Below are 14,781 nucleotides of genomic sequence, written 5' to 3'. Positions count from 1 at the left end.
GACCATCCTGCCAAGGCTTTAAAGGGATTGTAGCTTATTCATAAGCCTCCTCATGCCATTCATTAGCTGCTGCTCATAGACAAAGCCATTACTACTCACAGGAACTCCTTTCAAGGCAGTGGGATGTCACTGTGGCATGGCGTACATGAGGAGGGATCCAGAGGAGAAGGCAGGGATGAGAAGCGCGAGCAGCAGTCAGAGGTACCCGGAGGATTCTGTCAGTCCTACCCCCATCCTGCCTCCCTGGGTCCTGGCATGTGACTTCTGATTTAGCCATTCCCTTCATGTTTGCCAAACGTGTAAAAAGAAAGCCAGAAAGGAAAGCATAGGATCCCACAAAAGGCCTTCCCAGTGGAAAGAAAAAGCTCACAAAGTTGTCAGGCGGGCTACAGAAAAGCCTTTCTGAGCCCAAGCACAAAAGACGCTCTGAGGTGAGGCGCCTTTGTCTCCGGTCACCTGCACTGGTTCCGTTCAGACCTATGTTTGGACGGCCCCGGAGTGCAGGCTAACTAAGCCCTGACTGAGCACTCGAGAGCCAAGGCAGTCCGTGGTCAATGAGAAGGTGAGGTGGCCTTCTTCCCAGATTCTCTTGGCCGCTGCCTTAGTATTCGAAATCATGAATCGTCTCAGGTACTAGAGCCAAGGCTCGCAGAGAAATGCAACCTCAGCTGCTTCCTCCCGAGAATCTCACCCCGCCCCCCAGCCCCAGGTCTTCTCAGCTTCTGAATGAACCTGCATTTCCTCTGCCCAGCCGGGGCTCTAGCTTCCAGTGTGCTCGGCCTTTACGGTTTCTTCCCGGGGTATTTGATGGGCTCAGGAAATTGCACCAGACGGAAGATGGGGCGGCAATCAATTAAAAAAAAAAAAAAAACGTTTCTAAGGATAATAAATCTAGGCTTCCGCACAAGAGTTGTTTGTGTAACATATACTCTAATGTCCATGGAACAATATATCTAATTTCTAGCTCCTCTCTCGCCCCTCCCCATCTTAACAAGAAAGAAAATCGATTTTTAACCTTCTGATTCCCAGCACACTGAAGACCCAGGAGCAAAGACTGCCTTTACTTTTAACCCATTCGTCAGATATTACCCTCCCTTCTCTCTGCCCGGCTTCGTTTCTCCCGGCTACTAGTTAGTATATTCACGGTGCGTGACTCATGAAGCAGCAGCCTGATTGGATGAAAACCAAGTACAGCTCCCCCACCCCCACCCCGCGCCGCCCCAAACGGGTCAGTCAATTACAGCTATTCTCGGCTCCATTCACAGATTTATTAGCTCTCACACAAGGAGGGAAATTCATTCGGCAAAGTTCATTCATAAAAATTTCAACAGCCTGGGTATCATCCGCTCAACTCAGCCTTCTGCTGCACACAGGCTCCTCCTGAAAAAGACTGCAGGAGGGTCCGGGAGGGAAGGGCGCCCTGAGAAGGGGTGGGCCGGCCCGGATCGGACCCGAGCTGCTCCGAGGATGCCGGGACCTGAAGCTGGAGGAACAATGCGGACCAGCGCCCGTCGCTAGGACTCCTGGCTGGTGGCCCAGAACCAAGATCCTCCGAGAGAGGGCAGCCGTCATAACCCCAGCCCATACAGAAGGGCTTTTGACTCTTGTGTGCTTTTTTTATTTTTCCCTTTGAAATGAACAGTCACGGGAACAAATAAAGGGTTAATGGGCTAGTCCCTGCCCCGCCCCGTGGGAGCTGGAGGGAAGCAGGTTTGAAAGTTCCTGTGTGCAGAGGGAAAGGGAGTAAATATTTCTGCTAAGGCTAGAGGCGTGGTGGCACCCGCTGCCCCAGCCTGGGGGACGGGACTCCGGGGCGAGGACACCCCCGCCCCCCCCCCCCCGCGCTCCGGGGACCTCTGCCAGGGCCTGGAAGGGCCTGCAAACAGAGCTTGGGGAGGCGTCCTCCTGGACAGTCATCCTTGAGCAGCCTGGGACCCGGGCGGGTGACCGCCAGAGCAGAAGTGAGAGGTGACTGTGGTGTGGGTCTACCGGACTGCGAGGCACTTGAGGCTGCGGTGCCCCGTTTCAGCACTGCCAAGGCTATGCGAGAACGCAGCCAGGACAGCCAGGCAGGACTCACGGTGTATGTAGGACTCTTTGGGCACCTGGGGATGCTTCACCGGACCAAGTACAGCCGCTTTCGGAACGAATCCATCACGTCTTTGGACGAAGGGAGCCCAGGAGGCTCCGTTGGAAACAAGGGCTCATCGCCGCCTCCCTACCCAACCCTGGCCCCTCACCTGCCGACTGAAGATGCCACTGCGCCCAGCCAGGAGAGTCCTACCGCGCTGTGCACCTTGATTCCCCGGATGGCAAGCATGAAGCTAGCCAACCCTATCACTTTTCTGAGCCTGAAAACCTTCTGCTTGGGTACGAAACAGGTACCCCGGTTGAAGCTCCAAGAAAACCAGGATCAGACTCCAAGCAGTCCAGCGTCCCCAGAAACCAGTCTAAATAGGACTGGGCCTGCATCTGAACCGGATCCGGACCAGGTGGGACGCAGGCCCACCTCCTTGCGTCCTGATACTTGCCCACTGCCTGGCCCTGGAGAACCAAGCCCCAGGAGCAAGCAGGACAAGCAGGACGGCCCCCCTCTGCAGCACCTGTTGGGGAACGGTCTGAACTACTGTGTGAGGGTAAGTTCCTTGAGGCCTGCTCCCTGAGCACTCACAGGAGGGGCAGCTGTTCTCTCTGCTGGGGCTTCGTTTTAACCTGGCTGGCCTCTAGATTACAAGACATACCACATACCGTTGGATCAACCGAAGGGAGAGTTGACCTTAGGGATTTCCTACAGGGATCTGGCAAATACCAGAGTCGGATCCACTTTGCTCCAAGGGTGTGTGAGCTCTTGCTAGCCCGTGGGCAGCTGCTGGTACAGACATAGCTTCTCATAGAGACAGATAAGATGGCAACCTCTGGCAACTGGGACATGTGGTATAAAAGGGATTTGACTTGCTTTATTTATTTATTTTTTTAATTTGACATTTAACAAGTACTTCCGAAAAGTTTAGCAAAGTCCCGAGTGTTACCACGGAGCTGGCCTTAGTGCTCTCTTACCCACATAGTGGGAGGTAGGCATGATCTATGTGCCGGGTCTAAAGTCAGCCTCCATGTTGTTTGTCCATCTGAGTAACTAGAGCTGCAGCTTCTCAGAGTCTGTCACTTAGAGCCCAGATCTCAACTCACGCATGCGTGATCGATTACACAAGAGCAATGGTCAGCATTGGATGCATACTGTGAGAATACTCAGGGACCTGGGGTGGGGGAGGGGCACATAGATGGGTTCGGAGATTTATGAGAAGGTGTGTCCATGGTAGAAAGGTTGATTCACGACAGGTGCATGAGTAGGATCAGAGTCACTGTGGGGTCTTCAGGGAAGCTTGGGGTTTGTCCTGGAGAGGGGGTGGGGAGGTGGAGGTGACGGCTGGCACAGTCCTCAGGGACTGAGCAAGTTAGAACAGGGAAGAAAGGGAGGTTGTCAAAGCTCTTCAAGGGCCAAATGAAGAGGCTGAGAACATTGGTGAGCAAGGTTCACAGGTGTATCGTGAATGTAGGTTTTAAAAAATTCATCTGATGCTTTATTTAACTTGTGCTGAAGTAGGTAGAAATCCCCGAGGCCAGTGAGAATGCTTGCTGTTCTTCATGGAGGGTGTAGCTGAGTTAGGGCGAAGACTGGAGAGTGAGGAATAACTTCCAAAGTTAAGTCCTGGATGATACTCCGGACGCCAGAGTCAGAAGGGTCAATTGGGAAGGGGACTCATAAGTTTGCACTTGACTTCTCAGATAGCAATGCTATCTAGAGGGGCTGGCCTACAGGTCTCATCAGCCCAGCATTGACTGAGCTTGAAAAGTCAGAACTGAAGGCAGAAGAGTGGGTGACTGCGCTGCACACTGACAGCACCGGGCTTGCAGAAGGCTTGAGGGATGCTTGCTGGAGGGATTGCAGAGAGAACAGGCTTGGAGCAGACTTGGTAAATCGATGCCTACCGCCCCTGAGGAAGATAAGCATGTGGAGCCCAGTTCCTGCCCTCCACAGGGAGCACCGCACTGTGGCCAGGCTTGCGTGTGTTTGTGGAAAGCCCAGGAATGTGTCACACTTATCACGCTGTAGGGAGCCAACCCTTTATGGTTTGGAGCAACTCCCAAACCTGGGCTCTTGGCACCTGCCTATCGCCCTCAGATTCCCTACCTTCAGCCCCACCTTTCCTTCTGTCCTGTACCCCTGCCAGCATCCCCACACTCACTCACATTGTATGATTTTAAGTGTGAAATGCTGGGTGATGTCTGTTTTCTCTGGGAGGTACCCTTACCAGTGTTTCTGGGTTTTTAATGAGGACACCAGCTGTCTCTTCTCACAGCGGTAATAACTTACTCTAGGAGAAATGCTGACCCCGTAACCCAAATGAACTCACAATTTTGCTATGATATTGTGATGTGCATCTCTGGTTTTAGCTGCTTTTCTCACAAAACCTAAAATATCTCAATATTTATAGATCCTAACTTGAAAGACAAAAGGGTTTCATTTGTCACTTTATCAAGTTAAAATGTCTCGGAGGAATCCCAGAGGAGTAATTTTTCAACTCAAAAGGCAGAGCGAGATCTGGACTCCTGTCTCCTCTATCCCATTCTAAGCTCTCCCCCCACAGGATCCCACGCTGGCTGTCATTCTGCCCTTGAGAATTCTATTGGGACGTGAACTAATTTTTAAAAATGCAGAACCAGCCTCTTAATTTTCATTGAAAAATATTGTATGGAGAAAGACCCAGCACAGTTGTGCTGTGTTTATAGTAGCAAAGATGTGGCGCTTGAGTGGGGTGATAGATCAGGCTGGGGGGCCAAGCGATGTCCTAATGACAAGTGGGCATGGGCCCCTGAGGACTTAGGTGCAACTTTAGCTGTAGGTAAAGGAGCCCCCATGTCCCACCTCTCTTCCACATATGTGACTATTGCCGTCTACTCCCAGTCACTCATGTGTCTGACCCACACATACCACGAACCAATCACATTGCAGGATCTGTTGTTGAAGCTGGACATTGGTCAATGAAATAGACTAACCCTAAGCATCAGAAATTATCTTGTCTCCGTGTAAGTCAGTGTCCTGTTTCAAATGTTAGTGATGCCCTGGGATGTGACTGCAGAGTCAATGGAGAGGCAATCACTTGGGTGGAAAGGGCTGGATCCTTAGGGTCAGAATCAACATTGTGATCATGTCTTCCTTCAGTGCAACAGGGACTCCATTTTCCATCTACCCTAAGTTAGAGTTGGCTTTGGGTTAAGCAACCTTTGTAAAAAGTGATTCTTCTTGTGGTCTTATGATATAGAATTAGTAATGCTATCAAATTTTTCCTATGGTTCCTAAATGCTTATTTATTAATTAATTAATTTATGGTTTTTCAAGACAGGGTTTCTCTGTGTAGTCCTGGCTGTCCTGGAACTCAGTCTGTAGACCAGGCTGACCTCGAACTCAGAAATCTGCCTGCCTCTGCCTCTCAAGTGCTGGGATCATAGGCATGGGCCACCACGCCCAGCTTGCTTATTTTTTTTTTTAAAGGAACATTTGTTTAAGCTCAAATTTTGATTCTCTCAGAAGCTTCTCAAGGGCGGTGGTCTACTAACAACCTGTTCTTTTTGAGATCCCAAACTAGGAATGGGTAAAGTACTGGAGGGGGGGAGTGTGAAACAGGGACTTTTGTATTGGCAGTAAGTCAAAATCCCATGACTCTGAGTCCTTTGCAAGGTACTTTACTCATCAACAGACACTCACGTTGGTCTTCAAGGTGCCCAGAATGATCCAAGGGTCCCATCCAGGTTTGCCTCACTCATACCTCCTCCTCTTCTCATTAGCTCCCCACCCCAAGACATAGAAGCTTCCTCATGGAGCAAGGTAGATGAAGGGCCACGCTATGCAGGAGATCTCTCTCCCAGGAACAGCTCATACAGCTAGCTCATACATCTGGCCAGGCTGCACATCTGCACAATTATAGTCACTCACTTGCCCCAGCTTCTCCTAAGTATTGCCCCAGACTGGCATCCCAGGGCTCCTGTGGCACGTGCCACAAACTGGGTGGCTTATGCAACAGGACTTTACTGGAGTTAAAGGATCATAAAGGGGTCTGGAGAGATGGCTCAGAGGTTAAGGAGACAGACTGCACTTCCAGAGGAGCTGTGTTCAATTCCCAGCACCCACAAAGCAGCTCACAACTGTCTGTAACACCATGGATCCAACGTCCTTACATAGACACACATACAGACAAAACACAAATACATATAGAATAAAAGCAAATAATTTTTTTTTTTAAAAAAAGAAGTCAAAAAGCCCCAAGGGAAAAGATTAGAAAGGCCAGCGCTCTACCAAAGATCACTGAGAGCGACCCCTCCTCGCCTCTTACAGCTTCTGACGGCTGCCAGTCGTTCTTGGTGTCCTCTGCTGCCACTATTTGTACGGCATTCTGCCTGGTGCCTATGCCCAAGTCACCTCCTGCATGGACAGGGACAGCTGGCTTAAAGCCTGCTCCAATCAGAGGACCTCATCCTAATTCTATGTCCGCTCACACTGGTCTTCTTGTGCTCAGCAGCTGTGCATGGGTTGAGGGGTTTCTTCCTGTCCTTTGTAAATGTAATTTCCTCCTGCAACATACGCATAAGGAGTACAGCCTGCTCCTTCCCCAATATGTTCCCTGACTAAGGATGTAGCTGGTTCATTAGCCAATAAGCTACCACTCTGAATCTTCTTTGTCTGAACTGGATATAGTCTGCCATACTCCACGTGAACTTACAATTCTGTATTTGTGGGAGAGCCTAGGACTAGGAGTTACACAAAGGACGGTGCTCCCATCTCCCAGTTACACAAAGGGTAGTGCTCCCATCTCCCAGGACCTGTGTTTAGTGGCTCTAGGTCTCCTTTCTCTTTAGAGGACTGAGCTAGAAGCAGTGGCTCTGATATTAACTGACTACATGACCTTGGGTGAGTCACTTCTCTCTCTCTCTCTCTCACACACACACACACACACTAAGGAGCTTTATTTGCCCCTGTTTAAAACCAGGAGTTGGAACCAAATTCGGTCTTAGAGCTTGAGTCCAGGGCTCCCTTTCCATGTATCTCTCTTATCAAGATCTCTGTTATTAAATCTTCCTGGAGGACATTATTTGTAGCTTCTTGGTGGCCAGTAGAAGGAATGGCCTCAGGGACACACTGGGTGATCCTTGTCTCTTGCTGTGTGGCCCTTACAGGCAGGAAAGGTTTCTTATGCCTGAGTGGAGCTGGTGGGTGTAAGGGTAGGGGTGGGGTTTAGGGAGTGGGGTAGAGGGAGCAGGACATTGCATGTGTGAAGTGGCTTCTCTTTAGATGCTCACACACCCCTTGACCTCCCCAGTTAACACTACTGGACAGTAGGACAAAGCAGTTACACAGCTCAGTCAGGCTAAGCCCTGACCCTGAGCAAATGGAGGCTCAGCTGTGAGTATCATCTTGCCACAAAGCAAACATCTCCTTAGTTCTGGAGTCCATATACCTGGGTAACGCTCCAGTTTCCTAACCTCAGCTCACGTCTCCCAATTCATGTCTTCTGTTAAATGTGCCCCGTTAGGTGACCCTGCCTGGTTAAGATGGTGGGTGTACTTTTGAAAGATCAAAACAAAAACTTTTTTTTTTTTAACAAATACAATTAGAATATAATTGACAAAGGAAGTGGAGATATTTTCTGATAAAACTGAAGATTTTCATATAAAAAACAAAAACCTTTATAGGTGATTTGTCTTAAAATAGTAGTAAGATATTAAAACGGATGCGTGGAAGAGTGGCAGGGAGCCTGCATTGGCGTGCTAGCCGTTGCTGTAACAATTGTCCAATAGCAGGAGAGTTTATAAAAAAAAGAGGTTGACTCAACTCACACTTTTGGAGGTTCAAGTCCAGGACTAGACACCACATCTGTTTAGTCTCAGGAGAGGGCCTCTCGACTTTATTGTAAGGTGGTAGATGGCATCCTGGTGAAAACGTGTGAGAGAGAGGTTATTGGAGAGATAAAAAGCCAGGATGATTTACAGTCCAGGCTTTCTCTTTTATAGCAATTCACTTTTGTGGGAACTAACTGGGGGTGCTATGAAAGCTTTCCAAGGGAAGGCACCCACAGACCAACTTCCCTGCCTCCTTCTCCCACCGGGATATAGTTTTCAAAGGCCCCATCACCTCCTGACAGAGCCACACTCTGACAGGTTTCAGCACCTCCATCTTTGAGGACATAGCCAAACCATAGCCAAACCTTAGCAGGCCCACAGAGCACTGGCTTTGCCCATTGTACTCTGTTTAAGGAACATTTTGGGGGTGGCATGTGTCCATGTTGGAGCAGACTAACACAATGTGCTGAGGTCCTCGACACTGTTTGTGACCCTGAATCCCTCTTGTGCCCAACTTCCACTCAAGACAACGCTACAAGGACGAACCAACTGTGGTTCCCCAAACACAGTTCAGTCACCAGGAGAATACCTGCATATCACACTTCACTTATGGGGCAAGGTGGCTTTGCACCCCTTCCATCCAGCCCCACTCACCCCCATTGGCTGTCTGTACCCAAAGGTGGCTAGGTTTATACAACTGCCTGTGGCATGGCTGTGTGAAGAAATCTCCAACTCCTTTATCTTTCATTTTCCGAATGAGAAAACCTGACAGACAAGCTGAGGTATCTTTTGGAGTGAACGCCACGGGGCTTCTTTCTTTTATGTAGGGAGACAAAGAGTTCTTGGGCACACACCTGAGGGAGGGACCCTTCCTCCTCCTCTGTGGGAACAGCCTTTTCTCTCATATAGATGTGGCAGTCTTCTGGAACAGGCTGTCCATAGTCACAAAGGAGTTGACTGTCAGAAGTTACTTTGTACATCAGTTGTTTGGGAGCAATAAACTTATTAAATACATTTTGCTTAAACTTGATAAACTTTCTCATGTGGTCAGGGACAGGCTGAGCTGAGAAAAGAATGTAAAACAGCTTTGTGCAAAACTTGTCATGGGGATGGATCGACATTCAAAGATCTAGGTATATGTAGGTATATTAGAGGCTAGGTATGTGTGTGTGTGTGTGTGTGTGTGTGTGTGTGTGAGAGAGAGAGAGAGAGAGAGAGAGAGAGAGAGAGAGACTACATTTGACCTTGGTACATGACCATGTCCACTTCCTTAGCCCTAGTGGAACCTTCTCTTCAAGTCTCTGCTCTCTGCTCTGATCCCTCAGAGCAATAGAGTAAAAACCTTCTGTACTGTAAAGACATTTGTGTATCTTTTTTAAATTTTTTTTGCTTTTGGTTTTTCAAGACAGGGTTTCTCTGTGTAGCTTCGGCTGTCCTGGAACTCAGTCTGTAGACCAGGCTGGCCTTGAACTCAGAAATCCACCTGCCTCTGCCTCCCAAGTGCTGGGATTAAAGGTATGCACTACCACTGCCCAGTTGGACATTTGTTTATCTTTTTTTTTTTTTTTTAATTTGTCTCCCCTCCCCCCGCCCCGAGACAGGGTTTCTCTGTGTAGCCCTGGAACTCATTCTGTACACCAGTCTGGCCTTGAACTCAAATCTGCCTGCCTCTGCCTCCCAAGTGCTGGGATTAAAGGCATGCACCACCACCGCCTGGCTGGACATTTGTTTATTTAATGATTCTTTATATTGTGTTGTTTCCAGAAGTTTTCCAAGGAAGCTTCTACATCTGTTAAAAATGCAGATTTCTAGCCTACATCCTGGATGAGGAAACCTGAGGCAGGGGCCCAGAAACCCACATTTTGTTAAGCCCTCTGCAGGATTCTTACACACCTAAAACTGGAAAATGACTGACTGAAATGAGTGTTGTGGGTCAGGGTAACTTTGCCTCTCAGACCATTTGGCAATACGTGGAGATGTTTTTGGTTATAACCGAGAGGGAGCAAGTGCTTCTGGATTTAGTTTAGCCACTGTCAAACATGTCTCAGTGTACAGACAGTACCCATGACAAGCACTGGGATGCCTAACCTGCCAACAGTGCTGAATCACAGAAAGAAAAGGAGCCTGGGTGTGGGTCAGGAGCTAATAGTGAAGAAGGAATAACCTAGGGATTCCGAGAAGCTGCTGCCTAAGTTGTGTCTCCTGTTCTACCTTCTCTCTCCTCTCTCAAACACACACATTTTCTGAACCATATCCTTTCCCACACTACCTCCTACCCCCAGTCTCTCAGGGGTCAAGTGCACTTTCAGCAAGATCAAGTATGCTCACACTAGCAGCAGATTTTACCATAGCTCAGGCACACTCTGGGCTAAATGGCACTGAGAGGCTAGACTGGTGTGTATGTGGTAGGTTGTTTGACTATGCTAATGAGACCCCTATAGGCTCTTATAAGCACGGCTTTGTTGGAGTAGGTGTGGCCTTGCTAAGCCCTTCCCAGGCCCAGCCTCTTTTTTTTTTTCTCTCTGTCTCTGGACCAGGTTGGAGCTATTACTCCAGGGCCATGAGTGCTGCCATGCTCCCACTGTGCCTCCACCGTGGTGATAATAGACTAACCCTGAGTCCCCTGGATCATGGTATCTCTTTACAGAAATAGAACAGTGACTAAGACAGTATGCTAAGTCTCGTGTCCTGCCACTATTGGGACTGGCATTTTCACTGGGAAATGTAGTCGGAGCTTTGACAACTTATGGGCCACAAACCTACTCTGAGGTTGGAGATTCCCTCTAGCTAAGGGGAAGACAGGGCATAAAGCAAAAACCTTAAAGATCATGTGCTGTAAAGATAACATTAGAAATCGGATCTTTCTCCTCGGCAACTGTCTTAGTCAGGGTTACTATTGCTGCGAGGAAACACTATGACCAAAAGCAAGCTCCAGAGGAAATACTTTGTCTTATATTTCTACACTGTAGTTTATCACCGGAGGAAGTCAGGACAGGAACTTAAAGAGGACAGGGACCTGGAGGCAGGAGCTGATGCAGAGGCCATGGAGGGGTGCTCCTTTATTGACTTGCTTCCCATGGCTTGCTCAGCCTGCTTTCTTATAGAACCCAGAGCCACCAGTCCAAAGATAGCACCATCCACAATGGGTTGGGCCCCACCACATCTGTAACTACTTAAAAAATGCCCTACAGCTGGACCTTATGGACACATTTTTTTCAGATGACTTTAGCTTGTGTCAAGTTAACATAAAACGGTCACAGTCACATTAGAAAGGAGTTTATTTGAGCTATTTATTGGAAAATGATTAACTGTATAATTCAAACTTCGTTGGAGGGAGGCCGGAAGATGGCTCAGGCAGTGAAGTTCTTTCCTTGCAAGCATGAGAACCACTAGAATTTATGCAAAACGCTGGGAGTGTTAGTACCCCAGTGTGTTTGTGTGTGTGTGTGTTGGGGAGCAGGGAAACAGGTGAATTCCTCAGGCTGTTCTGTCAGTCATCCTAGCCAATCAGAGCGTTTTAGGTTTAGTGAAAGAAGCTGGTTCAAAAAATAAGGCAGAGAACAAGAGAGGAGGACACTGGACCTTGACCTTGGTCCTCACAGACCTGCATGCACACCGGGCATACACAGCGCACTGCCCGTACCTCTGCTGATGGGTCCCTAGGTTGGTTCCCTAAGTTAGCTGTTGTCCTCTGTGTGACAGGAAACAGGAAGTGCAAGCGTCTCTATGGTGCGCAGACTTGGGGTGGAGTCCTTTGGTGAAAACCCAGGAGTGGTGTCCCCCAGGTCATATGTAAGATCTAAGTTTAGTTTTTGGCAGAGGCTCCATGCTGATTTCCACAGAGGCTGGACAAATTTAGAATCCCAGTGTATAAAGGCTCCCTTTCTTTTGCATCTTCACCAGTGTTTGTTGTTTTCTTCATGACTGCCATTCTGACTGGGGTGCGATGGGCTCTAAACGTAGTCTGCGTTTTCTCTGAAGGCTAGTGAGGTTTAATTTTCTCTTCATGCGTTCATGGGCCGGTTGTGTTCCATCTCTGAGACCTAGTTCATGAACTCTTAGTATTGAGCTCTTGTTCAGCTTTCTTAGTTCTTGTCTATATTCCAGATATTAGCCTCCTATAACATTTGCATATAACAAAGGCTTTCTTTCATCCTGTGCGCTGTCTCTTCATTCAGTTAACTGCTTGCTCTGCTGAGCCAAAGCTTTTGCATCTCATGGGGTCCTGTCTGTCAAATGTCAGCAAGGAGGCCTGTTCAGAAAGGCCTTGCCTATGCCTACATCTGGAAATGTTTTCCTGTCTGACAGATCCAGAGTTCTGGGTCTTGCATGAAGGTCTTTGCTTTGTGTGGAGTGAGAGATATGGATCTGATTGCTGAAGAACCTGTCTGTTCTTCAATGTATATTTTTGGCATCTTTGTCAAAATTAGATGGCTGTAGCTGTGGGGGGTTATATCTGGAGCTTCCATTCCACTGATTTACATGGTTGTTTTTGTGCCATTACTGAGCTATTTTTATTCTAATGGTTCTGATACACACACACACACACACACACACACACCTTGAAGTCAACTATGGTGACACCTCCAGTATCATTTTTTTCTTCTGAGACAGGGTTTCTCTGTATAGCCTTGACTGTCCTAGAACTTACTCTGTAGGCCAAGCTGGCCTCGAACTCAGAAATCCACCTGCCTCTGCCTCCTGAGTGTGGGGATCAAAGGCGTGCGCCACCACAGCCCCGGCCCCTGCATCATTCTTTTTGTTCAGAAATGCTCCAGTTGTCCCAGACACCTCTTGGTTCCACAAGAATTTTAAGATTTTTTTTTCTGTTTCTGTGACAAGTGGTTTTGAAATTGTTGTGTAGGGAAGGCTGCTGGCTTTGTTAGTAACTCTGTATCCTGCTACTCGGCTAAGTAGTGTTTAGCTAAGAGTCTCCTGCTGGAGTCTTTTGGTACAGAATCATACCTGTAAAGGAGGCACAGTCCATACACTGGTGTGGAGGAGATGAAAGACATGGGAACCCCAACAGTAGAAGGATCAAGAGGGAGGCTCTGTTTCAGACAGGTTGAACTGGGAGTGGCAGAGTTGCCCAGCTGGGATGGAGGTAACCAGTAGCAGGCAGAAGGGTGAACATCTGCCTGTGTTGTGCTTTGCAGATCAGGCTAGTTGGTCAGCCATCCTTACCTGACAACTGACCTGTTAAATGGAAGGACTGTAGGTGATTTCAAAGTGGTGATGGAACAGAGTGTCTCTCAACGCTGCATGATAGAAGGCCTCTTCTTAGACACTCTGGGGGTGCAGTGAGTCACAGTGGTCTTCTTTCTCTTTGAGCAAATTCTGCCCTCAGCATTGTGGCTTCATTGTGCTTCTTATTTCTCTAAAGTGAAGAAGCTCTTGCAGACACCTTCAAGCCCACTTCATAGTTTATTATATTTTGGAATAGTCTTAGCTACCCCCAACTTAACATTATTTTTAAAGACAACTTGCCACCACAAAGTAGTTTTTACCAAGCTTTTGACCATTTTCTTTTTCAAAAATATATTTATTTTGTTTATATGAGTATACTTTCTTCAGACACATCAGAAAAGAACATCAGATCCTATTACAGATGGTTGTGAGCCACCATGGGGTTACTGGGAATTGAACTTAGGATCTCTGAAAGAGCAGTCAATGATCTTAACTGCTGAGCCAGCTCTCCAGCCCCTTGACCGATTTTCATAGAGTGGCTTTAAAAAAATTAAATCTAACATGCACACCTTATCAGCAAGGGCAATGATTATGTTTTTCTTTATATAACCATAATATTTTATCTATTTTGTTTTTGTTTTTTTCTGAGACAGGGTTACTCTGTGTAGCCCTAGCTGTTCTGGAATGCACACTGTAAACCAGGCTGGCCTTGAACTCAGGGATCCTCCTGCCTCTGCCTCACTGGCATTAAAAGTGTTGGCATTAAAAGTGTTTACCACCACCACAGTGTGATTTTTGCTTTTCTGAATGATAGCCTTGTGTCTCCTAGATACCCTTTACATCTCCATAGAATTTGGTAAACATTACAACATTTGGCTAAGGTGTAATTCTGCAATTTTGCTTTCTTTAAAATAATAGAAATATTATAAGATTGTGCTTTTGTTTTAATCACAGGTGTGGGGATATCAGACTGTCCACACCTGACTATGGTTTGCCTCTTGCTTTAGCAGAGGTGTGCTTTTGCCAGCTGCAGACAGATTTTGAGAATGTATGATGTTTGGAATTCTGGGAAATTTTCTGGGGTTCACAAATGCTAGGTGTGGTGGGTGGTTGTTGGTTGTTCAGGGATGTTGGTTGTGGTTTTTTAGTAGTTATGTTCAAAGAAGAAACAAAAGGGAAAAATAGATTCAGGGATTCTCTCTCTCTTTCTCTGTCTCTCTGTCTCTCTCTTTCTCCGTCTCTGTCTCTCTCTGTCTCTCTCTTTCTCTCCTCTCTCATTCTTTCTCTCCTATCTAGTGATATGGGTGAAGCCAGGGGGATAAAGGGTGGGAAAAAGAACCCATGAAGTAGCAAAGACCAGCTGCACTCAACAGTTTTTGTCATTAGGACAGTGTTAGCAATTAGTAATACCTTCTAGCTGTTGTTGTCAATTACTTAAAAGGGGCTAACTCTTCTAGAAGGTGGGACATTCTGTCTTCACCTTCCTTTTGCTAGACAAATGAGACAACATCTCCGTCATTCAGAGCCCGAGGCCTGTGTCAACAGACGGAGTGTTGGGGTCAAAGGTGAGCTAACGTACATCACATTATGGGGTAAAGCAGTTTGGGGTTTGGCAAACAGATCAGGAAAAGCAGATTGGTTTTTGCTAAAGGATTATTTTCTGTATTGCTCATATGTACATATATTTAGGGCTGACCATTT

General features: G+C 47.4%; 1 protein-coding gene across 1 annotated transcript in view; it reads left to right on the top strand.

Annotated features, from left to right (window-relative positions):
- The first annotated feature begins 2,042 nt into the window (after positions 1-2,042).
- Positions 2,043-14,781, top strand: part of Shc4 (SHC adaptor protein 4) — a 90,435-nt gene continuing 77,696 nt past the window's right edge. Inside the window, exon 1 of the mRNA XM_052183480.1 lies at positions 2,043-2,636. Within this exon, the coding sequence (XP_052039440.1) occupies positions 2,043-2,636 (594 nt within the window). The remainder of the gene's footprint in view (positions 2,637-14,781) is intronic.

The sequence above is a fragment of the Apodemus sylvaticus genome, chromosome 5, assembly GCF_947179515.1.
Source record: "Apodemus sylvaticus chromosome 5, mApoSyl1.1, whole genome shotgun sequence".
NCBI lineage: Eukaryota > Metazoa > Chordata > Mammalia > Rodentia > Muridae > Apodemus > Apodemus sylvaticus.
The sequence above is the reverse complement of the archived record's forward strand: the minus strand, read 5'-3'. Positions and strand labels throughout refer to the sequence as shown.